The 26,717-nt window shown below is 44.6% G+C and overlaps 1 protein-coding gene across 1 annotated transcript; it reads left to right on the top strand.

Annotated features, from left to right (window-relative positions):
- Positions 1–614: 614 nt before the first annotated feature.
- On the top strand, positions 615–25,004 carry CAPN14 (calpain 14). Its single transcript, XM_069009308.1, has 20 exons — positions 615–845; positions 2,966–3,035; positions 3,950–4,068; positions 4,677–4,813; positions 5,938–6,112; positions 6,813–6,878; positions 8,238–8,323; positions 9,590–9,664; positions 10,310–10,473; positions 11,141–11,316; positions 13,975–14,180; positions 14,718–14,754; positions 15,600–15,662; positions 17,253–17,310; positions 19,063–19,127; positions 19,570–19,638; positions 19,755–19,833; positions 20,941–21,057; positions 21,745–21,800; positions 22,083–25,004. The coding sequence occupies exons 1-20, from the start codon at positions 615–617 to the stop codon at positions 22,107–22,109; spliced, it is 2,076 nt and encodes a 691-aa protein (XP_068865409.1). The 3' UTR covers positions 22,110–25,004.
- Positions 25,005–26,717: the final 1,713 nt, after the last annotated feature.

Genomic DNA, 26,717 nt, shown 5'->3' on the forward strand with positions numbered 1-26,717 from the left:
CATATCATTCTCCAAAATGAGGCAAAAAGGGTAAAATAACTATCATAGGGGTGTGAGTCGTGGCTTTGTAAAACCTGATGTATTCCATTTTTCTGTTAGCCTTTGATTTATCTTGCTATTTTTCTTTTTTTTTGGGAGGGGAAATAACTTCATGCCAGAATGTGATTGAATAAAGACTGTCGTTCATGTTGCAACACGTTATGAAAATATCCTGGAGAGCCTAAAATAGTCCAGAGAGAGACATAGAATAGCCATGTGTATGTCTTCAAAGCTCTAGTAAAAGTCAGTGGGGTCACTCATTTTGATTTCACTCAGATCTACAGTAATATTAAAGTCTTGGAAATGCAGTGATAGGTGCTCAGTTAGAATTGGGTGGGCCCCCACTTCTCCTGGGCATGCCACCGTTCCTACCCACCCCTGCTAAGACTAAGAAGAAAATTTTAAAAGCCAGAATTAAATTTACTTTTTATACTTATTTTAACTATCAGGAATTCCTCTGAAAAGACACGCCTCATCCGAGAAAACCAAGAGTTTCCAGCAGAACTGTGCAGTGTGAGATCCCTCCAGAATCCTCAGTGGGAAAAAATTATCCTGGTGTTATTGGAGACATCAGCATGCCTTTTCTGCTGTGCTTGAAAAAAAAGAAGTCACCCGTGCCTTTAGGCAGGAGTATATTTCAAAAACACACCCCTCCCATCCAGCAGAACTACCAGGCTTTGCTGGAGTCGTGCTTGAAGAACAAACGCTTGTTCACAGACGACACCTTCCCTGCTCACATCAGCTCTATTGGAACAGGAGCACTGCTAAGGAAACTACCCCGAAATTTACAGTGGAGGAGGCCCCACGTAAGTGACTTTCACTGAGCACTGTGTGTAAGAGGATGATTACAGATGATAGCCAGCAAATAGTTTTAGCATTGAACAGACTACTCTTAGACTTTAATTTAGGTGTACTTTAATGTCTCCAGGGATTACATTTATCACATCAGGTGTCATTTTGGAAGCTGGGGTACAGGGAGTTTCCTAATTGCCTTTGAAGCATTTGTTGCTCAAAATCATAACCAGCCTTGTTCAGTTTATATCCACTTGGAGCAGGCAGGGAGAGGAGGCGAAGGGAGCAGGGAGAACTGGTTTCCTTGGAGCTCACAACTACAGTGATCTCACCATGATTCTGTGGTGACAGATGAGATCCTTCTCCCCAGAGTTCAAGATCATGACCTTTTAGAGGATTTCTGACTTTCTAGACAATTCTTAGCCGTGACCCCTCTCTCCCATGGACCACATACTGTTGTGATGCTGGAGGCTGCTACTTTCCCAGACAGGGCAGGTGCCTTATCCTCTTGCTGGGCTGGGTTTTTTTTTCTCCCTGCTTAACTGTTTAGTCTATTGTATTTGGAGTATTCTTTTCTCAGCTCTCAAGGCTGAGCTTCTATCACAGCCAGTGATTGAGCATCAGTCTGTGAGTTGGTTTTAGTTTTGGGGTCTTTGTTTTCTGCTTGTGCTCACATTTCCAAGGCCTTTGCTGCTGTTCCAGGCTTAAACTGAACTTCACAAGAAGAGACACCCAGTTGCGAGGGCTGGTCACAGAGCACATTCTCATAACAAATGGGGAGATAACAAGTCTGGGAGGCCAGGACAGGGGCCTGGCACAGTTAGATAAGGCCTGTTACTTGCAATGCCAGTTTTGCTCTTGCTGAACCACTGAGCAGAGTATTGACAATCAGATCCTTCTGAAACCAGTGTGTAGAATTATGTGAGAATTTCAGAATTCCCTTGTCTGTAGAGAATTCTGCCAGGTAATAGCAGATAGCATCTCCCTAGCTGTCATATTTTGTGAGATTTAAACAATTTCTCAGAAGGATTGATTTTCTGCAAGAAAAAAAAAGGGCCAATGTGAGTCCTGGCCTCTACAAAGCCCTTCAAGTCTCTCCACCTTTCCGATATTGGAATGGACTTGAAACCACCTGTCTCTCAGTCCACTGTTCTGCTGCTCTGCTGTGATCTTTGGAGTGTCCTGCATAGGGCCAGGAGTTGGACTTGATGATCCCGATGGGTCCCTTCCAACTCAGCATATTCTGTGATTCTGTGATTCTAAAACTGCCTTGTGAAGAAGGCTACTGTTTACTCTGGATGCCAAACTCTCTGAGCAAAGACTCTCTGAGAATGGATGCTGTGCATCCTTCAGTCCCTGTGCTGCAGAGGACAGGCTGAGATTCTGCCATTCACCCTGCAGGCTTGTAGCTTGCTGCATCTATGACTGATGGCCTGCAAACTGAACACCCAAACTCACCAAGGGCAGGCCTTGGTGTCTAACTACTGTGACTACCTTCTGAGAGCTTGCTGTTTCTTTGCTACTGCCTGCAGGGGAAGCCAGCAGTGTGAAACTTAGCTTGAGCAATTTCTGGGTCATTCAAGTGAAATGTAATTTTGACACTTAGGTTATTAATTTAACCCCAGAGGCACTTGTGAAGGGAAAAAATCACAACAATTATTCACAGACCTACTCTTGTCACAGCAACAGGAATTCTGTAGCAGCCATCAGTCTGTAACTCAATTGTCAGTCAAACTGTGGAGATGCCAGCCAGGTTGGGTGAAAGTTTGAACAGTTATGCTCTGCTCTCATAACCTCTTTTGGCTGCCACTTGTGTGGAGGAGCAGGACTGGGAGGTTTGAAGGGTTGTCTTCTCAGCGTGGTGTCTGTGGAAAGCCATGGTGATGCATCTGAGCACCAGTGACTTACTCTGGAGACCAAATTCAATGTAAACCAAGCACAAATGTGTGGCCAGGCTGGTGTCAGGTTAGCCAGAGCACATAACACCAGATTTATACCTGGGCCAGAACAATGTCTGCTGGGACAAAGGGACTCTCAGTATTTTAAAAGCTTTGACTTTCAAGCTAAGTCAGCTCATTTTACTGGCTTAACTCTCTCCTTCCTTTTTTTTTCTTTTTAATTTTGTGCTTCCCAGGCTTTGCACAAAAGTCCCGTATTTTATTCTGCAAACAGAAAGCAGCTTGATCTCTGCCAAGGATTGGTGGGTAAGGAAACTCCTTTGTATAAATATCTAAGTATTCTTACACAAGATAACATTTTGCATTGAAGTTTGAATGTATCAAACTTGGCATGGAAATAGAAGGTGTCCATCTCCTCTCTCCACTTGGCATGGTGTGGATGAAGCAATCATTTACTGGCATAGGCTCAGTAAATAAGCTGGCAAGCTTTGAGGTGGGATTTGAGGCATGAGAAGTGTCTCTACAAGCTGAAATCACCACTGTGTGTTGTTTCTGCCCATGCTAATAGGAAGTGATCCTGTGCTCTTACTGGTCTGTGGTGTTGCTACTTGACAATTGAACAGAGGCCACAGAAGGACTTTATATTTGTACCTAATGCTCAGTGTGTGTTCTCTTCTCAGCCTTTCAGTTAGAAAAATAATTTTATGCCTAAAATAAAAGACTATATTGCCACCTGCAAAACAGGTAGAGGTGGGACTAAATTAGTTTTTAAGTGCTTTATGTCCTTAAAAACAAAGTTTGGTAAGTACAATCTCACATGTGAGATCCACTGAAATTATTTTCTTTTCTGAAAAGCTAATGTTTTCAAAGAAAAATGGAATTTTTTTTTTTAATAGTGTGCCTTTATAGAGAATAGAAAACCCCTCACACAATGTCAGTAAAACCCAAAATGTTTTCATTGACAGTTATTGCTTGCTAAATTTCTTATTTAACCAAACAGTATCCAAAAGAAAAGATCATGAGAGAACAATTATAAACCAATCATGGTTTGGTTAAGCAAAGCACATGTCTGGATCATCTAATGTTCTGTGTATGATTTGTTATAATTGTAAAGACATCAGCACAACAGCTCTTCTGCTGGGATCTTGTTGATGTTGCTGAACTTGGCTGAGAGCTCTCGCTTTTCAGCCAACTGCATGTGTCCGTTTGTCTTGGCGCAGAGAACTGCTGGTTCCTGGCGGCCCTGGAAGCCCTGACATTCCACCAGGACATCTTGGCTGCAGTTGTGCCACAGAACCAGAGCTTTGAGAGGAAATACGCGGGCATTTTCCACTTCCGGGTACGGCTGCTCCCCCAGATTGCAGGAGACCCTCAGATATCCTTCTGCTATGTTTTGTGTCACACCCTTAGATAATTTGTACGTGGTTCCCTTTGTCCAGGGGCAAGTGGCCAGAGGCTATCCCAGTCTGGAGAGGAGCCCATCACCCCTCCTACAAAGTAGTGCAGGCAGTGAATCAACTGCTAGCCACTCTGAGGAAACACCTCTGCTTGGCTGCTCTCTCCAGCTGTGTCCTACCCATATTTTAACACAGACAAAACTCTTTTTCAAGAGTGGCAACAGTCAGCAGGACCTGAGCACATCAGCTCCAATCTTCTACCCCTTTGCCCACCTCTTGGTACAACTCTGCTACCCTGCACTTAGGAATTCCTTCCCCAGAAGTCCACCTGTGGCTAATTTCCCTGCTTACTCCTTTTACACTTGATACATGCTTTGTTTTCTCCTCTGGCTGGGTGGGGCTGAGAACCTGGCTTTGTGGTTGAGTCAGCACATCCCACTGACCCACAGCAGTTTGTTCTGTGCCCACAGCTAGGTTGTCTTGCCTTTCCTGTTGTTTCAAGGGGAGGTCCCTTCCAAGGAAACATCAGCTCATTCCTTTCCCCTGACAGTTCTGGCACTTCGGGGAATGGGTTGACGTGGTGGTTGATGATCGCCTGCCGGTGAATGAGGCAGGGGAGCTGCTCTTTGTTTCCTCGGTCTATAAGAATGTGTTTTGGGGAGCCCTCCTGGAGAAGGCATATGCTAAGTAAGTGACTCATGCCAAGTTATGTAAATAGTCTCTCTAAAATATGTTGGTTGGTGCCTACGCAGTTTGTTCTTGTTTATAAATGCATCTCCTAGGCCTCACTACATTTGCAGTGTAGTAGATGGCTCTCATCTTTCTATTATTGCACAGTAAAAGCTGCCATTGCAGTAGCTGTTATCAACCCAGGCCCTTGAGTTTAAATCCAAGGGTTTAGGTGCAAAAACAGCCCTGTTGTGGGGGGCTGTCCTTTGAGTGTTATCGTTGTTTACAGTGTATTGGCTTAGGTTGATGCCTTCCTTGTAAATACCACAGAGGAGTGAAACACCGCTGATAGAGATTTTAAAATGTGAGTGATTTCTAAAAGCCTCCTTTAATGTATTATCAGTGGGAGAAGCCTCCAAGGATTTTCGTTTTGGAGGTCTGCTGAAGTATTGCACTTTGTTTTGGCAGATGTTTTTGCTCTCAGGTCCCCAAAGCTGAGGCATGTCACAAGTCACATGGCACGGTGAGAACAGTGGCTTCTCTCCAGGGTGTTTTGTCTACAGTGGTAAGCTCTAGTGGTAGTATCAGCACAAAGAAGAAAGCAGCAAGGCCTAACTGATGGAGTTTGTTAATATTTGGCTGAAATAATCTCTGCAGAGCAGGGAAAAATATCCTAGTTTATAGTGAGAGAAAGATCACACAAAGGTGAGAATGTTCAGTTATTTTCATTTGGTGTTGGTGTTAGAATGAAAAGACTGGACCAAGTTGCACTGCAGTGATAAAGAAAATCAGATTGGAGACTCAGCTCTCAAGGCACTATATCTTAGATAAAGCACAGTGCCTGGTGATAAATTCAGGTAACATTCTCTAAGGCAGAGTTATCAAAGAGTCATGATGGGCATGTTCTCATTACAGTGCAGTCAGGGATGACAGCGAGTGAAGAGTCCCTTTCAGACTATGGCCAATCTTGGAGGCAATTTTGTAGATTCCCCTTGCCAAAAACTCCCCTAAAATTAAACATGAGTTACAGCCTTCCTTTTGCTTTTTGCACACTTTTTTTTTATGTTTTCATAGGCAAGCTGTTCTCAACCTGTCATCTGTGAGTATAACCCAAAGAATATATTGATATCTTTTTTTGCTAGACTCTATGGCTCCTATGAAGATCTGCAGATTGGGCAAGTTTCAGAAGCCTTGGTAGATTTTACAGGGGGTGTCAATACAAGGATCAAGCTTGCAGAAGCTCCTCCTGATCTGTGGAATATCCTGACAAGAGCCACCTACAGCAGATCTCTCATGGGCTGTCAGACACACTTAGGGGTGAGGCTTGGAGTGACATCAAATGGCTCTACAGCTAAAAGCCTTTCCAGACCCTTTCCCTCTGCTCAGCTGGTCATTATGACTCAAAAAGTATCAAAGCTGCCACACGTGGCTTTCTGTAGAAGTCACATTCTTCATGTTAAACTTTGCTCATGAATTGATTCCCTGATGCTCTCAGCTCCCTGTTGTTATGTTTAGGAACTTGTTTATCTATCAAAGAATTTCTTTGAATAGGGACCTACTGCCTTTTCCCATTTTTGTTAAATAAATTTTCCATTTTTATAGATGGTGCAGTGAGGTACAGACACACATGGCATGAAGTTACAGCTAAGGTAGAGAGATGTGTAGTTCAGAACATGAATTAAAATCTTGGCTTCCAAGCTTTATGCTACCACCTCAGCTGTTGGGAAACTCTGCTTTTCCGAAAATCAAAACCACCTGAACTTCCTTAAAGTGAGATGGTCTCTAGCCAAAGATCCACACTTTAGGAAGGGGCATTCACATTCAACCTCCAATTCCAAGCATACTGCAAAATCTGCTCTTTGGAGCTTCCATTTATTTATTTATTTTCAGTTCTCCTTTTACTTTGAAAATCATTGCTTGCACAAGTACAGGTTTCTGGTATTGGTATGAGTCTGCTGTATGAGTAGGGATAGAAGAAAAGGTTTATTTTCCTTCTGTTTCTCTTTCTTCTATACAGACAACAAAGGTCCTGAAGAATGGGCTTGTTGCTGGCCATGCCTACACAGTAACTGGTATTAGAAAGGTAAGACCAGCCCAAATGTCCTGGGTCCAGGTTAATCTGGATATTAGCAATTTTTTTTTGCAGTCATATGTTCAACCATTGATCAGAGCAACTGTAATATCTCCTTCCCAATACTCTTTTCTTAGTCTAACGCTAAAAGAGACTGTGTGCTTTGTTAAGATTTGCTTTCTAAGTATGTTATTTTTAATTTGGAGGCCTTGATGTAAAGGACAATGGTTATGGATCAGTGTATCTCTAAGGGTGGGATGATTCACAGGGCTCTCCTGAGACCATCACCTAGAAATGCATCTTAGCTGTTAAGAATGAAGGGACTGGCTTTTGGGGCTGCTGGGAGGATGTGCTGAAACTTGGGGATGTGCTTTCTACTTGGGGTAAAAAGCCTTCTTAAGCCAGTGGAGAGGCCATAGAGAAGTAAGGATGTAAAGGCCAGAATATGAAAAACTGCAGATAGAAATGTGAGTCAGGGGTAGAGTGAGGGAACTGAACTGTGCTCCTGTGCAGACAGTGCAGGGGGACCCCACAAATCTGCAGACTTATTGCTGGGAGTCCCCTTAAGATATTTGTCTAGAGATAAAGGACAGTGAAATAATAGGTCCCAGAGTAGGAACTTCTCCCTCCTGAATTGGTGGATGACTGTCTTGTCCAGCCTCAAGAGGAGTTTGACAGGGTTGGCAAAAGACTCTGTGGGGCTTTGGACATGTTGGTGAAAGCATGTTCAGTACCTCTAGCAAGAGATACTAGAAAGGCTAGAAGAGGTAGCTGGATGAGGCATACTTGTGTCTCCCACAGGAGGAGCAGGAGGGCTTTAGGTGTGGAGTTTTTCAGCAATGTGTCTGTCAGTCTGGCTCCTCTGATGAGATGAAGAGCCAGGCAGCATTAAGGGACTGACCAAGCATGTGGAAACAGTGTGAAGTTAGCTGTTCTGCTGTGTGCTGCCAACAAAGCCCCTGATTGGCCTGGCTCCCTCTCCTCCCGCCGTGGCATTCCCAGTTCAGGAGGCATTAATCTGTGCGGTCACCTGAGGGGGCTGCATTGTGCTGTGCCGTTGCACTGGGATAGGACTTGGCTTTCACATGAGTACAAAATGAGCAGATGTTGGAAAGGAAGAGGAATTTACAGTCAAGCCTTTAGATTAGGAATCTGTCATGTCTCTGGTTTCAGTTTAGAATGTAAGATGAAGCACCTTAATCTCTTCATTGCTGGAATTCAGAGTTGCATGTTCAAATATTTTTATCATTATGCTTCCTATGATCTATGAGAACAAACAAAATTGTTGTTAATATCTGATATAGTACAATGATATAAACCAGATGAGAACTGCTGAAACCTTGGTAAGCACAGTGTTACTGTTTTCTGCAGGTGACCTGTCAATATGGACCAGAAAGCCTAGTGAGACTGAGAAATCCATGGGGAAAAATTGAGTGGAAAGGAGACTGGAGTGACAGGTGAGTTTAAAAAAGGAAAGGTATGCCACTGAGCAGAGGAAAGGTTTCTTGGAGGAAAGATGCTGCCATCTTCAGGCATGAATTAATGTTGAGGGCAGCAATAAGATAACAGTTGCTTACACAGACCTTCTGGTGTCAAAGCAGTGACTCCATAGATTTATATGTCTCCAACAGACAGTGCTTCTGTAGCTGGGCTCACTTCACACATGCGGCCTCAACAAGATCAGTTCTGCTCTTCCTTTCACTAAGTGCCAGAGGAAACATAGTATGAACATGAGATGCTGACCATGTTGCTGTGATCTGGAGAGCATGCAAAGGGACAGACAGCTGTGCAGAAGGCTCTAAAAAGAAGCATGTTTCAGGACACAGTCATTTATCACGGGAGGGCCCAGGAAAAATATCCCATAGGCTGCAAGGTGTTGGAACTGGGTGGCTATGGTCCTCTGTCCTGGCTGCTTGAGGGAAATACAGTTGGGTATGAGATTAGAGAAGCTGCTAGTGAGGAAAATGGGCCCTATATTTGCATCTACCTGACTTTTTATTATTTTACTTATTTTTTAATTGGGACCCATGAAAGACAGTGGTTTGCGTTCTAGACCATGGGCAACTGTAAACTTGTGTCCTGTTCCTCTTTGAAATGGAGCATGTTTCTTCCTTCCAAGCTTCACTTCACTCCCTGCACAGGCTGTTTGCTGAGGCTCAGGACGTAGAAAGGAGGGAAGAGTACAGAGGTCATTGGGAATGTGAATGGCTTTCACCTTGTCTGCTGAGCAGTAACTTCTCTGATGCATGTCTGTCACATAATGACAGCACACCAGCTGTTCTGTTGAAGAGCATAATGAGCAACATACTGCAGGCCTGCCTTTGAAATGACTCCCAGCTGCCTCTTGTGCTGTCCTAGTCATTCATTCATTATGCCAAACACTCTTCCTATTATGTCTCCTTTGACAGAAAATTAACCAACAAAGCAGGTCTAGATTTTTACAGTTTAAGTACTTGGAAGCCGTGTGTTCAAGTGAAGGCACTGGCTGATGGAAATGGAACATTTCTGGCTTCTGCTGGAGAAAACTGGAGCCACATAGGTGTAGCTACATCTCATGGGACCCAGGGTGGTCGTGAAGAGTCTTGTGTGGCTGAAGGCATAGCGGGGGATAAGCATGGAGATATGTAGAAACATGGATTTGGCCTCTTTTTATAAGGAAGGCTATGTCCTCTGTCTTGAATTTGTGGCCACATTCGGTTAGTCACCTCATGTTTTTCCCTTAGCTCTTACAAGTGGGAGCTGCTGAGCCCAAAGGAGAAGATTTTGCTGAGGAAAAAGAAGGAGGATGGAGAATTCTGGTAATGGCACAGTCTTGCTTGTCCCCTCTCCTCCAGTAGCGCTGGGGCTGCACCTGGAGCTGAAGCAGCACATTGCCACTAAGGCCAAGGCATAGGTGATAAGTTTTATAGCAGCCCATGCTCCTCTCAGCTTGAGGCTGTGAGGAGCAGTGGCTGTGCTGACATGGCATGCATTGTTCTTCAATGTAGGAGTGAGGGAGAAGCAGGACATTGCCAGCTTTCCTGGGGCTGCTGGAGATAAAGAGCAGTCCCAGGAGCTTTTGTCCTGCCTTTTTTTTTTTTTTTTTAACATAGCTTCGGGAAGCTCCTGCTTGCCTGTTTGCCTACGGTTTCTCCACAGCTTTTGCCACGAGGTGGCAATGTTGCTGCCCCTGTAATTTCACTGCGTTCCTTTTGCTGGCAAGATTCTTTTACTCTCTGTTCTGCTATCCTTTGCTGAAGTTTTAGTGGTGCATTTGCTACTCCTAGATGCTGCTGTTGAAGCAGACGCTCTCTTCTTTACTGCCTAATAAAATATGAGCATTACCATATGTAACACAGAATGGTGCGGCTTCGAAGTTCCCCGCTCCCTTTTCTTTTCGTTTTACGAGCCATATGGACTAAACTAAACTGCTGACAAGATGTCTCTTGGCACTCTTTTCCCAGGATGTCTCTGCGAGATTTTAAGATTCATTTTGTAGATCTGGTGATCTGTAAATTAACTCCAGACCTGATGAGCCAGGAAGATGGGAAAAAGTGGATGTACTCCTTGAAGAGTGGGAGATGGGTTAAAGGAAGTACAGCAGGAGGAAGTCTGGGATTCTGTAATGGTGAGGGGTGCTCTTTTGGATGACTCTGACTTTTGGATGCTCTGCTGACTCAGTTACCAGCTCCTTATAACCTCTTAACACAAAATTGTTAACAAACGTGTTTCCTGCTTAAGCCTCCGCACAAACATCAGAAATAAGCAGTTGAAGGACTTTGACTGGCTCCTGCTATCACAGAAGATGCACTGCTTGCAAACATAGGGCAGTGGGCTGATTATAGCATGAAATAAGCTTTAGGATCCCAGGATCAATTGCCAGCACTGATCTGCTCTAGGACATTAAACTTGTCTGCTAAAATTTGCATCCTCAGCACCTCCAGGGAGTGTGTTTTAAGTAAAGTGAATAAAATAGTCAGAGGCTCAGCTCTTCTGGAAGCAGAGCAGGTGGAAACTAAAGTCAGCAAGCCCGTACACCAGAGGTGAGAGAGGAATAGTGATACATTTATAAACAAAATGAGCTCTTAGTTGCATATAAGCAGAAATATAATTCCTTCTCCTTAGTAGTTGCACTGCTAGACTTGTAAACTGCACCTTAAAATCAAATTCCTCCAGGGTCTGGAGATTCAGACAACCTGTGACCTATTCAGTCCAATGCCAGGCATCATGTGGGAAGCTGGCAATCAATTTTGTCATGGAAAATAACATCAAAACTTTTTTTTTTTTTTACTTAGGCAACTTTTGGATGAACCCTCAGTACTGGCTGAATGTGTTACCAGCTGATGACAGTAGGAAAAGCCCAAGTTCATGCAATGTGGTTATATCCCTCATGCAGAAACACAGCAGCAAACACCGGAACCGGGCTCCTCACCTTTTCATTGGGTTTTTACTCTATAAGGTGCAAAGAATTGCTTTGCTTTTCTTGCTCTCACCAAACAGGAGAAATTCCAGCCCCTGTAGATTGTAGTGCTCTGCAGGCCAAGAGTTTGGTTGTGCACAGGGTTACCTGTGCTCTTTCCTCCTGCCTGTGGCCAGTCTCCTCACACATCAGGGCTAGCCTCCCTCGGGCTCTATGCCCCTCTTGCTGCCTCTCCAGCATGCTGTGTGTCATCCTGCAGAGCAGTGAGAAGTGCCTCTTGCTTCAAAGCACATTGGGCTTTATTTTGCTGCCTCTGAGGGTTTGTGCAATAGCTGGAAGAGGGTGCCAGGAGTTCCCTTACTTTGGGGCAGGAAGAGCTCTGCCCTCGGGTTATTTCCAACCATGGTAATATTGTGCCAGAGAAGTGTTCCTAATATGTGGCAGCTGCCCATGTGTGCATACTGCTAGCTCCCTGTGTATCCAGAGCTAAGTGGATATCACTAGAAGGAGTGTGAGTTTCCTCCCTTCAATTCTCTGCTTATCCAAGTGCCTTGAGAGCCACTCTGCTCCTTTGAACAGAGACACAGGTCTTGTTGCTGCTGTGAGCTTGCACAATTGTGGAGAGGTGACTGTGGGGAAGGGATTTTGGGTGGAGGAACTGAGGTTTCTGAAGGCAAAGACCCCATATAGATCTATGTAGCTGCTCTGCTTCCCAGGAATGACTTGGCTGTGTTTTGTGAGACACAGAGGTCCTGACTAACAGATGCTCTGTTTCTTTTCTTCCTGCAGGTGGGCCTACAGGTGAGTCCCTTGTCACCACTGCTGGCTGTTGTCTGGGGGACCTGGGCTGGTGCAGGTGTTAAGACAATGCTGAATGGGATGTGTTTGCCTTTGTTCCTTGGCTGACAGCAAGTGACAGTATTTGAATTCAGTGAGGCACCACAGCAAGGCACTACTAATGCAGAACTATCCTCTGACTCTTCTAAAAAGCAGCCATATCAGGAGGGCTCATTGGCCTTAAAAGGGGGTATTAGTTGTTCAGCTTCTGTCCTGGGTCTTCAAAGGTATTAGAAGTGGCATCAGCCTTTACCTGATGAGCACTTCATCCCTGCTGCACTTGTGGGATGGTGCCCCAATTCTTGGCTGTGTTGTGGGAGTCAGAGCTGCCTTTCTGCTGTCTTCCAGTCTTGGCGTGAGGTGGGAAAAGAGCCTGTGCCCCATGCAAGTCAGAGATCTCCTAGGGAGCTCAGGTTCCTGGCTGGCTGGGAATGCTCTGGCATTTTCAGCTTCCTTAGGCCAGCTGTGTTTCTAGCATTTCCTTTATCAAAGAGCTTTTGGGACCTAAGAAAGGGCCCTGGAAGTAAAATCCTGATGTGAGTCCCAATTTTGGCCCTGACCTCAGAGGGCTATTTAAAGCAGGGAAAGGTTTAGGTCCTTTTGTCTTTAAAGGGCATATCTTCCACTGTGTCACTACTCAAATGAGAGTACACCTCTTAAATGAGAACTTGGACTGGTGAAAAACTAGTTTGGGTATATGGTTAGGGCAGCACAGTTGTGTTCCTAGTTACTGTATTCCAAGCATGGTAACCATGAGGTAAGATGCCACTCCTTCCTGACTTAATTATCTTGGGCACCACCAGGGTTACCTTCAAGGTAAACTTTCTGGCAGAGGGGGTCTGAGTGTGGCCCTAGCACAGTGCTCTGCCACACCTGAGTGGGAATGGTGGCAGCCAGGACTTTTAATTTCAGGTTTGTAGTGGTTGCCAAGATCAATACAGAGAGATGGCAGGCCTAGAGCATCTGAGGTATTGGAACTGCTGTCAACAGAGTATTGACTGGAATATAAAAACTTTGAATTTAACATAAGGGGCATCAGGAGGAGTAACCTTGAACCCTTCATAAGAAAGATTGCTCTATTAGTAAGAAAAATACTGGCAAAGAAAGAGGAATAGCATCTCCCCATGAGGCTGCAGAGTAAAATGGCTAAATGTTTTGAGGAACAGCCAAGATCAGAAGGTGACAGTAGTTTTAGCTAGCAGGATTATTTATTGGGCTTGTGTACTGGGCACTCAGTGGCATTAAAATTAGTTCCATTTTGCCTGGATCAACACTTTATCCATCATCTTGTGGCAGAAAAGGGCCTGCAGGGCAAAGAGTGCCAGACAGATGAAGGACACTTGCATCAAGTCAGGGCTAGGGCTTAGGTTGCTCGTGCAGTATGCTCAGATCACAGGTGCTCTGAAAAATAGTCTGCTACCAGATCTCTAGTGCAAAGGACAAGCTGGGGACAAAGTACATGGTCCCTGTGGGAAAAGAGAGGTGTTCTGGCCAGTGAAGGCCAGTCTCTGGAGCAGTTCCTGCCTGCAGTCATTTTGGCCAGTATGGCAAAGAATTTTGCAGTAGCCACTTTGACAGCAATGGCTTCTCCTTCCCAGTCCTTGTTGCTGTTCCTTACAAGTATTTTTTTTGTAAGTTGCAGGAAGCCCAGTGCTTGGTCATATTAGTACTGAGCAAGGGTGCTGCACAGTGAGAACCACCATGTCCTGGGAGGAGACAGTCCTTTGGGCTCTGTTACCTGCTTGTGCTGTAAAACAGGCTGAGATGGGAAGGCCAGCTGGCTGTGCCCTGCCCGTGAATCCTCCACACGCCTTTTCTCCGCGTGTTCAGCTGGGGCAGAAAACATTTCTCTTCTCTTTCTTCCCGGAACAGTACCAGGAGAGCAACAGAAAGCTTCCCCCAGGTTTCTTCACCCGCCATCAGCCTGTGAACAAGCACCAGGTTTTCCTTGATGAGCGGGAAGTGACTTGTGACTTCCATCTGGAGCCTTGTGTCTATGTGATTGTCCCATCCACCCTGGAGCCTCAGCAAGAGTCTGAGTTCATCCTGCGGGTCTTCTCCAGGAAGCACATTCTTCGGTGAGATGCTGCTGCTCCTCTGCCAGCACCTAATTCTCTGGGAAGGTCTGGTCTTTCTATTCTAGTGGGGACAGCGTAAAGACTTTACTCTGCAAAAAGCAGCACCATGTCTTTCAGAGAGTCTGGCTGTGGGTTTCTCCTGCCTTAGGATTCTTAGTGGTTGGAAGCACTGTTTTTGGCCTTATCCTTTCAGAAAAGGCTGGTGGGCTAGGCCCACACAACCCTTGCAGCATGCTCACGTTTGAGACTGTGAGAATGATAAGAGCTTTTTAGCTTAGTTAGTTTGCCAGGAGTCCCTGCTGGCAAAGCTGGGACAGTTGCTTTTACAGAAATTGTGCTTTGCATACTTCAAATGCCAGCAGCTTTTGGGATGCTGTATGGACATGAGGCCTTCCCTTGCTGTAACACCAGAGAATAAAACACACACTGCAGGAGCAGGTTGGGGCCCCATCTGGGGAAGGGGGATGCCACCTGTGGTGAGACAAACACACAGTTCTGAGATCTCTCCTTAATGTGTCTGCTTTTTTGCATCTCCAGGGAAATGGGTGGGAACACGAGCTTCACCCTCTCTAAGGTGAGTGGGTGTGAGGGGAGTGGGAGGTCTGTGGTTCAATCTACAGCTCTGAATGTTGAATTTTTACTGTTGCTCTGCCCTAGAGAAGAGGCTGAGTGAGAATGTCAATGCTTGTGTTACAGCATTTTTGAAAGCACAGCTTGGGTTTACAGACAGAGCCCTTTGGACCAAGGGGGCAGATGCAGTCAAATGTGGGGGACAGGCAAAACTTTAGACAGCTTAGTTGCCTTTTTGCAAAGATCTTTTAGTGATACCATCTTTCTTGCTCTGCAGTCTTTCCTGTTCATGGCTTTTTGGAGACTCATGGTCCATTCTTGCACTTCTACCCGTCCCTTTCATGCCTTGAAAGTTTTGAAGGCGTTATGGGACCTTAGCAGTACTATTTCCATGCAGCAGCCTAAAGGTTATTTTCAAAATACCTGGTCTCAGCAGCAGTACACGCACATCTGCAGCTTGTGCCAGGGAATTTATAGCATAGTCTGTTCCCCTGGTATAAACAGGGCCTGCTTTCATCTCCTCTGTTGGGCTGCATAAAGGAGGACAGAGACCCTTCTCTCTTTGTGGCACAGAGTGGGCCCCATGCTTTGCACAGCTTGGGGTGTGGTGAGGGGAACGTTTCTCCCCACTAAGTGTTGTCTGAGTATTTTTCTCCAAGAAATAGCACTTCTCTGATGTGGGGAGATATCTTAGCAGTGGGCTGTGGTAGTGATGCAACACTCATTACAGGGTGGTGAGAAGGGCAGGGAATGGAATGCAATTCTGGGAAAGCATCTTTATTACTTGGTTGACAATATTTTTCTCGTGTAAGTAAATGATTTCTAATGATTTTTTTTAATGCCTTAAAGGAAATTGTTGATAGGTATGAAGGCAAGATTTGGGAGGATTTCTTCACAAAGCATTTTGAACAGGTAAGTGCTTGCATGAGTAAGCTCCTCCAGAGCTATTATGTAGCTCTGTGAAAGTAAAAGCATGTTGATATTCAAGGGAGGTCTGTGGAAGTGTGGAGAACAGAGAGGGGCTATGGAGAGGAGGTTGGACTCTGTACAGTGATGACTCCACACAGCAAATTGGCCCGTGAAGCTTAGCAATATGACAGCATTGAGACACACTTCTCTGCACAACATGGTGTCAATGCCTGGAACTTAATGTGGGTGTGACAGTATCAAGAGGCTCAAAAGGTACTAGCAAACTGATGGGCAGAAAGTCCATAAACAAATACTGAAGGACTGGGCAGGGATGTACCCTCTAAGATCACTTTTCCAACAGGGAAACAGCAGAATGGACTGCAGAAGCTGACCAGGCTCACGTGCTCTCCCTAAACGTTAATTCCTATTGCGTGTACTGGGGACAAAGTGATGGGCTGTGTGGATCCATCCTACCCTTTGGGATTTCTTACATTCATTGGGGAAAGTTACCTATCAGAGAGCACCCCTGAAATCTTGTCTCACACATACTTCATCACAGTTGGATGGCAACTAACTTGCTTTGAGAGTTGAAATAGATACTGGGTGTCCCATCATCTCCTTTTCTCCCTAATTTTCCTAATGAAATATGAACCTTACTGTGAAAGATTCTTTTCAGTGTTCTCTCTGGCCTGATTTGGGGTGGAGCTGACCATCAGGGATGCCATTAACTATGGTGAGGGATGCAAGTGTTTCACCTTTCAGAAAAGGTCCCTGCGTTTATTTAGCATCATACCCCGTATTTAGCAAACACAATTTCACAGTGACAAATTTGCACTTTTAATAGGAATATTTTGAAGGAAGCTGTTACTAAAAACAAGGAATGCTTTCACTTTTTTCCACTTGTTTAAGATTTTGGTTTTGAGAACAGTGTGGCTTTGATGTGCTAGAAATTGCCACATACTGTGAGGTGCTGGTCCTTTGCTGTCAGGATGTCCAAGTACACGCAGAGGCAGAGGCGGTACTGCCATTTCTGAAAGCTTTACCCTGGCATGTCTCAATGATCTGAAAGCAGGCTTTTATTTTTGAAGAGTGACATTTTAAAAAATCCTCCAAAGAAACGATTGTCGCAGCTTCCAAAAGATCTGTAAACTTTAGTATGACAAGGGGGAGGGAGAGTCTCTGCTTTGAAAAGTTTGGGGAGAAGTGTTCCAAAGTTTCCTTCTTTTTTTTTTTTTTGTTTGTAAATGATAAAAGGGGAATGTTTGAAGCAGGTCTCTTGACAGTGTGCTTGGTGGGACAGATGGCAGCAGGGCTGAAAGGTTAATGGTCTGCATCCTCACTCAGTGGAAATCTGCACTACTGCATTGATCTGTGTGGAGCCCTGAGAACTTAGCCCAGAGCACACTGCAGCTCTTGCAGGCTCAGAATCTTGTCATATTCAAAGGGAGTCTCTTCTATTGATTTTCACAGTGGCTGGAGTAGGGCCAGAAAAGCAGAGAATGAAGATGGGACATGCTGGGAAAACAAAAGAGGGAAAAAAGTGATTTAATACTTAGGAAAAAAAAAAAATTAAAATTCTCTTCCATATTGCAGAATCCTGAAATAAATGCTGTTCAGCTCCAGAGGATCTTGAATAATATATCTTGGAGAAGTAAGTGCTGAGAAATAATGTTTCTGTAAAATAAGCCCTCTCAGAGAAAAGCCTCAGCTCCTGTATCTATTTCTTGAATTCTGGGAAGTGAAACTGGCTTCAGTCTGACTGAACTGACTCTTCTGATGCCATGTTAGATTTCCAGAGCAAAAGGATTTGACTGGGTTTGAATCAACATGGCAGAAATTTTATAAGCAGAGCTAATCTAGTTTGAATTTCAACAACTGAAAGAATGAGGAGGGAGAACAAGCACGGATGCAGATTCTTAATTTGACCTCCAAACCCAGCCTGACCTCAGCTTTGATTCTGAAACTGTATCTCATTTCACCCTGTGCCACTGCTGCAGTCTCAGCAGGACCAAATTAGAAGATGTGGAAAGCCTGGTCTGTAGGAATTTCTGTGATGGAGGAGGATCTTGTCTTTACTTTCATGTGCCTGGTCCATGCTGCTGTTTCTATTTACTCTTCCCTGCTGTGCATGCATAGGGCTGCTCCTTGCTCTGTGTTTGGGGGACAGGATGAGGTGCAGGTGGCCTGTGTAACTCATGCTTGTGAGAGCCAGGTGAGCCCTGGGCTCGTCTCTCTCATGTGTGACGTCCACTCTGCTGGGGCCAGCCCAGAGCACTCCACAGGCTCCTACTTTGGTCCTTGGTAACTAATAACACTACCTGGACAGCAGTGAAGCATTGCAGTGGCTGTTTTCTGTGAACAATGACAATGAAATTACAGATACAATGATGAATCCAGATTTTCTTCCCAGTTTCTGCACTGGTAACAACCAATATGCAACAGAGAAAATACTCTTCCCAGCCATTACAGGCAACAAAGAAGATGATCAAAAGACTGATGTGATGCCTTTTCCACCTAAATTCAATTTGACATTACTCTCCTTTCTACAAAGGTGGACAAGGATAGTTCCTCTGTGAACTGAACCACCAGGCACTGTCTTATCTGTGAGAAAACTATATTGAACAGGGAGCCTTTACTTTTCGTAAGTTATTGATTTTAAGACAGTGATTTAAAAATCTTTACAGTAGTTGATTCAGATTTACTAAACAGAGAATTACAATATTAAAATTATTAAAGCATCTTGACTTTCTGCAGAGAAGGAATTGGTGAGTTATGATTCTGTCCCTTACTCAGTGGAAGGTACAGACCAACTCTAATCATGATTTGCAGTGGGATTAGAGCTTATTTCTGTTACTCTTAATGTAATTTATATATGAACGAGGAATGCTAAGCTTTGAGGCAGCATCATGTTTTCAGCAGTGCCTGTACTTTTAATTATATTAACAGAGCTGGCAGTGTGTCTGAAAGAGAGGGAGAGAGAGATGCTTAGTACAAGGGTTTCAATTAATTTGGAGTGCTGTTCCCCAAAGCTCTTCAGGTCAAGTGACTTTGCTCAAGGTCATGCAGTAAATTCTGTTTGGGATTAGAGCTTTGGATGTCCTTTTCCTTCCATTTTCTCTAATAGCTGGAGATAGTGTACCATATTTCATTCTATATTACATGCCTGCAGGGAGCTCATATTGGATTTTCTGAGACTAGTAGAATCCATCCTGTTGCCTCATATTTTTATCATCATAAAAAGATACATCTTCTCAAGTGGGTGTAAAGTTTCACAAAGGCTTTGGGGCCTGAGCCCTCTCAAGTGAGGGGGAATTTTGTGAGAGTCCATTTTTTCTGAGAGATGTTCAATGACTCCCCAAAACAATTTTTTGGTGTTTTTTTTTTTTTTTTGTTCTCTCTCCAGATTTCCAGAGTTTTCGCCTGAGTTTCAGTCTGGATTCCTGCCAGGGTATCTTGGCACTCCTGGATGTATCCTTGTCATGAGTGATACTTCTGACTTATGTAATACTTCAGCAGAGCATTATTTCTTAGGGCAGACTGGGTGTTACTGTGATTTCTTTACCACCAGGACATGGCCCTGCTTATTGAACTTCTCACCCCCCATAATAACAGTTCAGCTGTGACAGAATACAGCTGGTTTGGGAAAGGGTTGATTCCTGCTGTTTCTGAAATCAGCAGCCAGGTTTCCATTGACTTTAGTGGGAGGACGGTCAAGCCTATAAATAGGCATGTGGGCTAGGAAATCATTATCCTCATATTATAATTGCATGGATGTTAGAGTTGCTGTAAGTTTGGGGATTTTTTGGGTTTTTGGTTTGTTTTTGTTTTTTCTTTTCTCATTTTGTAATATATGTAATGGGTGCTCTTTAATGTTTAATTGAGATGTTTTGACCTTAATTTGCCCACTAAGCTGAATGCCACTGGCACACTGAGTATCCAGGAATTCAGAGTCCTGTGGAAAAGGCTGCTTTTCTATTTGGTATGACAACAATTTCCATGCCTCCCTTCAATATCTCCCTGCTCACAATCCCTTTGGTATTATCTGTTGGGTTTTGGGTGGTTTGGTTTGTTTAAAAATACTCCCTCACCCCGCAGGAAGTTTTCCAGAAGAGAGACACCAACAGATCAGGAAAGCTTGACCTTGTGGAACTGCATGCAGCTGTACAGGAGACAGGTGAGCCCACAGCATATTTTGGCAAGTCTCATCTTCTTGCTCATGAAAGTTGAGAAAAAGCACAGGGCTGGGAAACATCTTGATAACTGTGTGTAGAGCCCAGGAGAAGTGGAAAACAGTATAGTTTGCATGGCCTTGGCCATCTCTTCTTCCTTCTTTAGCTGAGTAAACACTTCTGAAATTATTTTGCCATGGGATGGGCTGCTCACTCTTTTCTCAGTGTGGTCTCACACTGAGAGTTGTCAGAAACAAGTGTATGCCTATTTCAGACCCAATTTTGAAATCCCTTCCTGTATGTTGCTAATTGAATTTTAAAATATTTGTGGGGTTGTGTGGATGTAGGAGGCCAGATCTAGCTCCTATTAAATTGCTACCTCTGCTGAAGATGACAGCTCAGGGACCAAATCTGGAAGTGTGGGACTGGCATGGAGACAATACTGGTGCCAGACTTCACTAATGCAGTGTCTGAGACTTGATCTAGAAATGGCAGATGATACATATGGATCCAAATACTGGACCAAGCTCTGTTGCTATTGCTGGGTGTTGTGTGGGGGCTGGTGCTCAGTCTTGTAGCTTCTTTTGCATGTTTACACTTTAAATATCATTCCTCTTTTTGGTGCATGTTCACCCAGTTCATCTGAGTCAGTGAAAGCACAGTGAGAAACCCAGGCAGACCTCTGCTAAAGCAAACTAAAATCCCAGGCCATGAATAGAAAATGCTTTTATTCCTATCAAATGCTGCTGCTAGACATTGGGACTGATGCTTTCTGTATGAGCTTCCTCTGGATTTTCTTTTTCATCTCCTTTCCTACCCTCTTGGGAATATTGCTCTTAAACCCAGTGCTGCTATTACCCTCATATCCCATGAGCAAAAGAGGCCTATTTGTATTTTATTCCAGCTCTAAGTATAGGGGAGCAGATCTGAACCATTTTAAATTTGGAGGAGATATCTTCATGTAGAGGTCTCATTTGGGCTGGCTAATATTTGATTATCTTAAGCCAGGCTTGAAAAACGAAGCTGTTGGAGAAGAGATGAAGACCACTCAGTTGTGCCATCTCATTCTGTTTTCCTTCCCTCCCCCCCCCCCCCCCCCCCATTTTATGTAGGCATTTCACTCAGCAATGAAGTCTGTAATTTGATGGCAATCAGATATGGTGACCCTGACTTACAGATCAGCTTTGAGAGCTTTGTTTGCTTCATGCTTCGAGTGGAGATCATGGGAGGTGAGGCTGGCGCTCCGTGTCTGGCCTGGCAAGCTGGGCTGCCAGCTGAGCCCTGGCCCCTCTGATGCTGCTCCCACTGGCAGTGGCAAGGTCAAAATTAGCAGAGCTGGATTTCTGAATAAACCAAGAGTAATCAATTTAAAGCAAGGGACAGATAAAGAGGAAATCAAGCTCTCTCTTTACCCCCCCACCAGTCCCTGCCTACAGACATCTGAGCTGCACGTATTAGTGATTAAGCTCTCTGCAGGTTGGCACCAGCCTTCTGTAGGAAGAAGCAAGAAAAATTACAGATGAAGACTACTAGTTTCCCATGAAGAGGACTGCCTTTAAATATATCTTTTCCAGGAAAAGAAAGCTTTGAAATATGTCTTTGATGGACTGCAGTTGTGAGGATGAGACAGCTGATACTCAGATCATGCTGTAGACACTTTGCACGTGTCTCAAAATTGTAGTGGGTCGGGTTGGGACCTCCTGCATTTTGAGGTTTCACAGATGCATGGGCAGCCAGTAACATGCCTGACTTTATTCAGCTGCTCCCAGTATTCCAGCCTTCAGGGATACAGAGAAGCTCACATGCACTTTACAATAGCCTACAAACTCTGCCTTTGGGGTTTTTCCTGAGACAGTGCTTGGCTGTGGGGATCTCTTGGCTATCAAGTTAATGCTCCTCGTTTACTTCTTTTGCAGAGGCCTTTCGCAACTTAACACAGGATGGCAAAGGGATATATCTCCGGGAATCTGAGGTAAAGGCCATTCCCTGACTGTCAGGTGCAGGCCCCTTTGTTGCATGTGGCACTGCATGTTTTGTTCTGTAGTATTAGAAAAGGTATCTTTAACTGACCACTTACAGGGCAGGTTACAAACAACGAGGAGGTTCAGGCTCCTAAGCCTTCTGCTTTATTATGGCTTCTATTCCTGCTGGAGGCAGAATATCTCCAATGCCCCATAGCCCAGTCCAGGTGAGAGTATGGCAGAGCTCTCACAGGGATGGATTATTTCAACCCCCTTTCCATATTATTTTACAGTGGATGATGATGACACTTTACTCCTGAAGCAATGCTGTAGAGGAGGGGACAACCAGACCCATACCAGGATGAGGAAGGCTGCCTTGTTTCAACTTTTTACTTCATATGAAAAGTCTTTCCCTCAAGCAGACTTAACCTGTTCACAGACAAGCTCACAGACTTGGTGAACTGAAGTTTTGCTAATTAACATATTTATTTTGAGTCCTGTTTCACTTCAGACAACCCTACTGAGAAGAGACCATTGGATGCCAACCACCACGAGTGCATACTGTGACACCCTGGAGCATGGTGGCTGAGTGTTTGGGGTCACCTACTTCATGCTGCTGTAATGCTGCTGTCACAGGCACACACTGTGGTAGTGCCCAGGGGCTGTGCTTGGTGTTGGGGCTCTTGAGTCTGGGAGGGGAATGGCCCCTGTCCTCAGTAGCTTGTCCCCTGAGAGAGGGATCCCAGTTCTGTACCTGCTAGGCCCATGGTAGAGGACTGGAGTCTGTGTGCTTCTGGGAAAGAAGGGGTAGGGACTCACAGAATGAATGAACACTCCTCCCTAGCCCTAACTTGGAAAGGTGATTTGCAAGCATTCAAACCATCTCTTTTGCTTTTCTAAGTTAGCACAGCCCTGTTGAAGTGACCCTAATTTGGTTTGACCAAGTGATGAGCTGGGCCTCCAGCTGTTTGTTGTATGATAATTATTTATTTCAGAAAGGCAGTGGGTTTTCTCTGCAGATTGAAAAGTACAGTACAGGGAAAAGTAAACTGATCCCATATTGTTTTTAAGTCAGCAGAGACTGGCAGGGAATGAATGTTCTCAGTAGCATGATACAGGAGCTGTCTGGTAAAACATTTGGATATTTATCAGTTTTTATATAGGGTGAGTGTGTGTGTGTACTTCTAAAGGATGCAGACAAATGTCGGTTGTAGCTAATTAAATAGTGCAACCTGGGTGCGTGGCTGTGAACAGCATTAGAGAACATGGTATAAATGAGACTATTCACGTCAAAATCCATGAGAGAGTTACTTGATGCATTTATCTGTAGGATCCTTTTGCACTTTTTTACCATTCATTTATTTGGGCTGGAAATTTCCACGCTAAGTGCCTGTTACAGGTTGCTGCTTTTATTTTTTTCTTTTCTTTAAAATCTTTTTTGCTTTCCTGCAGACAGCTCAGTTGTGGGTCCTTTACAGTGCACAGCCTAGTCTGAGTCTGGGTGCTAAATGAAACAGAGCTCCAATGGGAATGAACATATAATGAAAGACCATATTCTAATACCTTTGTAGGAAGGAGTTATATTAAGCTTGCACAGGCAGCCTTCCCTCTGGCTTTTTGTGACTTTTTAGGTGCTTAATCTTATAAATATTTTTTCAGAGTGCATGTGAGATTCAGGAATGAGGTGGACTGTGGATAAGAAAGTAAACATGGGCAAAAGACTGAGCTCAGGGATGTGCTTACCACTGCACTGAGGCCTGTGCAATAGCATAAGCATATTTATAGAGGAACTCCTTTGCATTTAAGTGTTCCCAGTCAGGAGGCATTAAACAGTAAAAACAACAGCATGCACTTTATTCCCCAGAACCGTCTGTTTCTAAGCAATATCACTTTCCTCCTGTTTTTTATGAGAAAACTGTTAGAACCAGATAAATAGATGGCTGTGTTGGTACTTGTTTATTACAGATGATGTATCTATCATTTATTGGGAATGACCTAGTGTGGTGTCACTGGAGCCACAGGGTTCAGGTCTGTGAAGCAGAGCAGGCTGGAGGGAGCAGGGACACCCAGGGCCCCTGGAGCAGCCGAGGGCTCTGTGTCCCGCTGGGCTCCATGTCCTGCTGGGCTCCCGAAAAGGCTCCGTGTCCCGCTGGGCTCCTGAGGAGGCTCCGTCAGCAGCTCCCCTCTCAACACATGCCTCTGTTTCCTTTTGTGACTCGCAGCTGAACATGATGGTGCAAACTAAATTAGCCTGATTTAATTTGCACTCAACTCAGCAGGGGCTGTTATAAACACTGATTTACTGTGTGCAGGAGCAGCGCTGGAAGAACCAAAAACGTTGGTTGAGGCAGCGCAGGTCCTGCTTTTCTCAGCACGCTCTGGAAAGGATGGTCCCTGGCACCCATGGGGATGTCCAGGGGATCTGTGTGAGTGCAGAGTGTTCACAGCAGGCTCTGTTGGACATGGTGGGATGGAAATCTGTCGGTCCCAACTGGGTTTGTTGCACAATGTGAGCAAGTGTCATTTAAGGCTGGGAGTGTGCTGGACGTACCTCTGCCACAGGCTGTTTGCAAAACTGGTGCAGGACACCCAGTTTCAAACCGCAGTTCATTTTAATGTTGTACACATTGTTTTTTCTATCAGATTTTGTACTTACTTACTTCACACCTCTTTAATGCAGAGCAATGTAATTGCAGGGAGATTATTTTGCTATTGATTACTTGATCCAGGAAAGAAACAGAATTCATCCATGCCATGAATCACTAAGCATTTGCAGCAATAAACTTTATTGAGCCATGTGACTTGCTGTTACAGAATTGTAAAGAATGCTTTACTGGAATGATTATACCAAACCATGTACAATTCAAACTGAATTATTTGGCTCACAATAAAATGTTTTTGGCAAGGGCACCTACTCGGACACTGTGAAGCTTTTATATTGCTAACAGAATAATGTTTTCTGGGCAATTCTGAAGATATATTACTCCTCATTTACAATGTGCATTGTGAAAAAATGGTCTGAAATGCTGCTGAAGGATGCATTCGTTTGTAACCACAGCATTTACAGGGATGCTGAGCTTTGCAGTGGGTGGTATTGCTCTAGCAGAAATGAAAGAAAAGTGGGACTGTGGCTTGAGACTAGTATTGTTAATAAAAGTCCTTTTTGAAAAGGCAGGTGCAAGAATAGCAAATAATGTCTGGAGTGGGAAGAGGAGATGGATGGTGAGATATACTGTAACAATAAGACTGAGATGAAATTGAAAGGAACTAATCAACCCTTTGCAAACAAAGTCTTCAGCTAGAGCTTATTGCTGCAAATACACACAACTGGAAGTATTTCATGTTTCCTGGATATAGTTGGTGCACATGTTGAGGGTGCAGTTGGGGTAGAGCAGATACCAGTCAGCCTCACTGCTCACATGCATTCTGCATGGTCAGGGCTTCTGTCTAGATGGCAACAGGACAGGCTCTACTCCCAAGCCTAACAGGATTCCAAAAGATCTAAGACTTACAGGAATGACAAGGATAGCTGGAGAGATCATGGCTTCAATGAAGAGCTGTGGCAGTTTCAGGTAAAAGGTGAAGAGCTGTCCTCTGGGGACAAGATGCCACAAGGCAAATCACTCCAAGATCATGGGGCTCTTGCCCTTATGCAGCTAGGGATGACCACCCTAGAGATACCAAGCTGGCCCAGGTTTGACATAGAAACACACAGATTGAGTATTTCTGCCTTTCTGGGTAATCAATTAAATGCTGTTGAGACACTGCAGTGTAATTCTCAGTCTGAGGTCACATCTCTCCTTTTGCCAGTTTTACAGTGGGGCCACCAGGACTTCTGCCTTACCTGAAAACATATTGCAGGCCTTTTCTGGGAGGTATTACATTCATGCAAGTGGCTACTGCACTATTAGAGCTGTCCAAGCTGTGCCAGCAGACTTTGATCACACCACAGGATGCTCTGTGTGGAATGAATAATGTTGCTTTGGTTTTGATTAAGCAGTATCTGTAATCCTAACTCCACAACCCACAAATGGACCTCTAAAGGGCAAGTTGTCATTGGACTGCACCATAAAAATGAGGACTTTGGAGCTTTTGGAAGGAAGAGCCTGTTTCCAGGGGCAGGTGGTGCCTGAAAAGTGTCCACTGAGGAGAGGGGGTGCAAAGTGTCCCACTACTGCAGACCTTTGCACAGGGCAGTGATGGGAGTGAAGAGACAATATGGGAACATGGGGTCAAAGCCACTGCTAAATCCAAGTGTCCACCAGTCCTCACTCACCCCCTCTCCAGTGCAACAACCCCACCAGGAGACTCAATTCAGAAAATGTGATTTCAAAATTTGCAAACCTTAAGTCTTACTTTATTTTCTCTGTGAGCTGTTCAGGTCAGTGTTTCATGGAGGGCTGTGGAGACTTTAGGAGAAAAGTTAGTCCTGCTAGACTCTAGCTGAATGCAAACCTATGGAATAGGGTGAAAAGCTGCAGTGTGATACAGAGGTATGATCTTTGCATCCAGATTCAGAAAATTGAAGGGCAAAAATCCCCTTTGTTGTTATTTACAGTGCCACAGTGCCGAGGGAAGAAAGATCCGGTTCCCCAGGGTGATGGCTATTGTGTGACACAAGAGCAGGACTTGCTGTGTACTTAAAAAAAGTACTTCTGCAGTTCCCTGAGGGAGTGGTCTGTGTTCAGCCTGGGGCTCTGTTAAGAGAGAAGATTTGACCTGGACCTCAGCCTCCTGAGGTCCTCATCCCTCTGCATACCACAGCATTGCTGCTCTGGAATCCTCCTCCTGCTGGGAACCGGATTTTCCCCATAAGCAATGCTTCTTTCTTGTTGGCATGTGGAGCTCAAGTTATGACGCTATCCCAAGGTTGGGGGCTTGGCAAGAAGCCAGTGATGCCTGGGTAGTTCTTCTGCACCTCTATCTGC

The sequence above is a fragment of the Aphelocoma coerulescens genome, chromosome 3, assembly GCF_041296385.1.
Source record: "Aphelocoma coerulescens isolate FSJ_1873_10779 chromosome 3, UR_Acoe_1.0, whole genome shotgun sequence".
In the NCBI taxonomy this organism is placed as follows: Eukaryota; Metazoa; Chordata; class Aves; order Passeriformes; family Corvidae; genus Aphelocoma; species Aphelocoma coerulescens.

Bases quoted from the DNA above. Each gene is read 5' to 3' on its own strand.
- CAPN14 (XM_069009308.1), top strand. From the start codon at position 615: ATGCCTTTTCTGCTGTGCTTGAAAAAAAAGAAGTCACCCGTGCCTTTA. The intron at 846-2,965 runs GTAAGTGACTTT...TGTGCTTCCCAG, and splicing joins TACAGTGGAGGAGGCCCCAC to GCTTTGCACAAAAGTCCCGT. The intron at 17,311-19,062 runs GTAAGTGCTGAG...TTCTCTCTCCAG, and splicing joins GAATAATATATCTTGGAGAA to ATTTCCAGAGTTTTCGCCTG.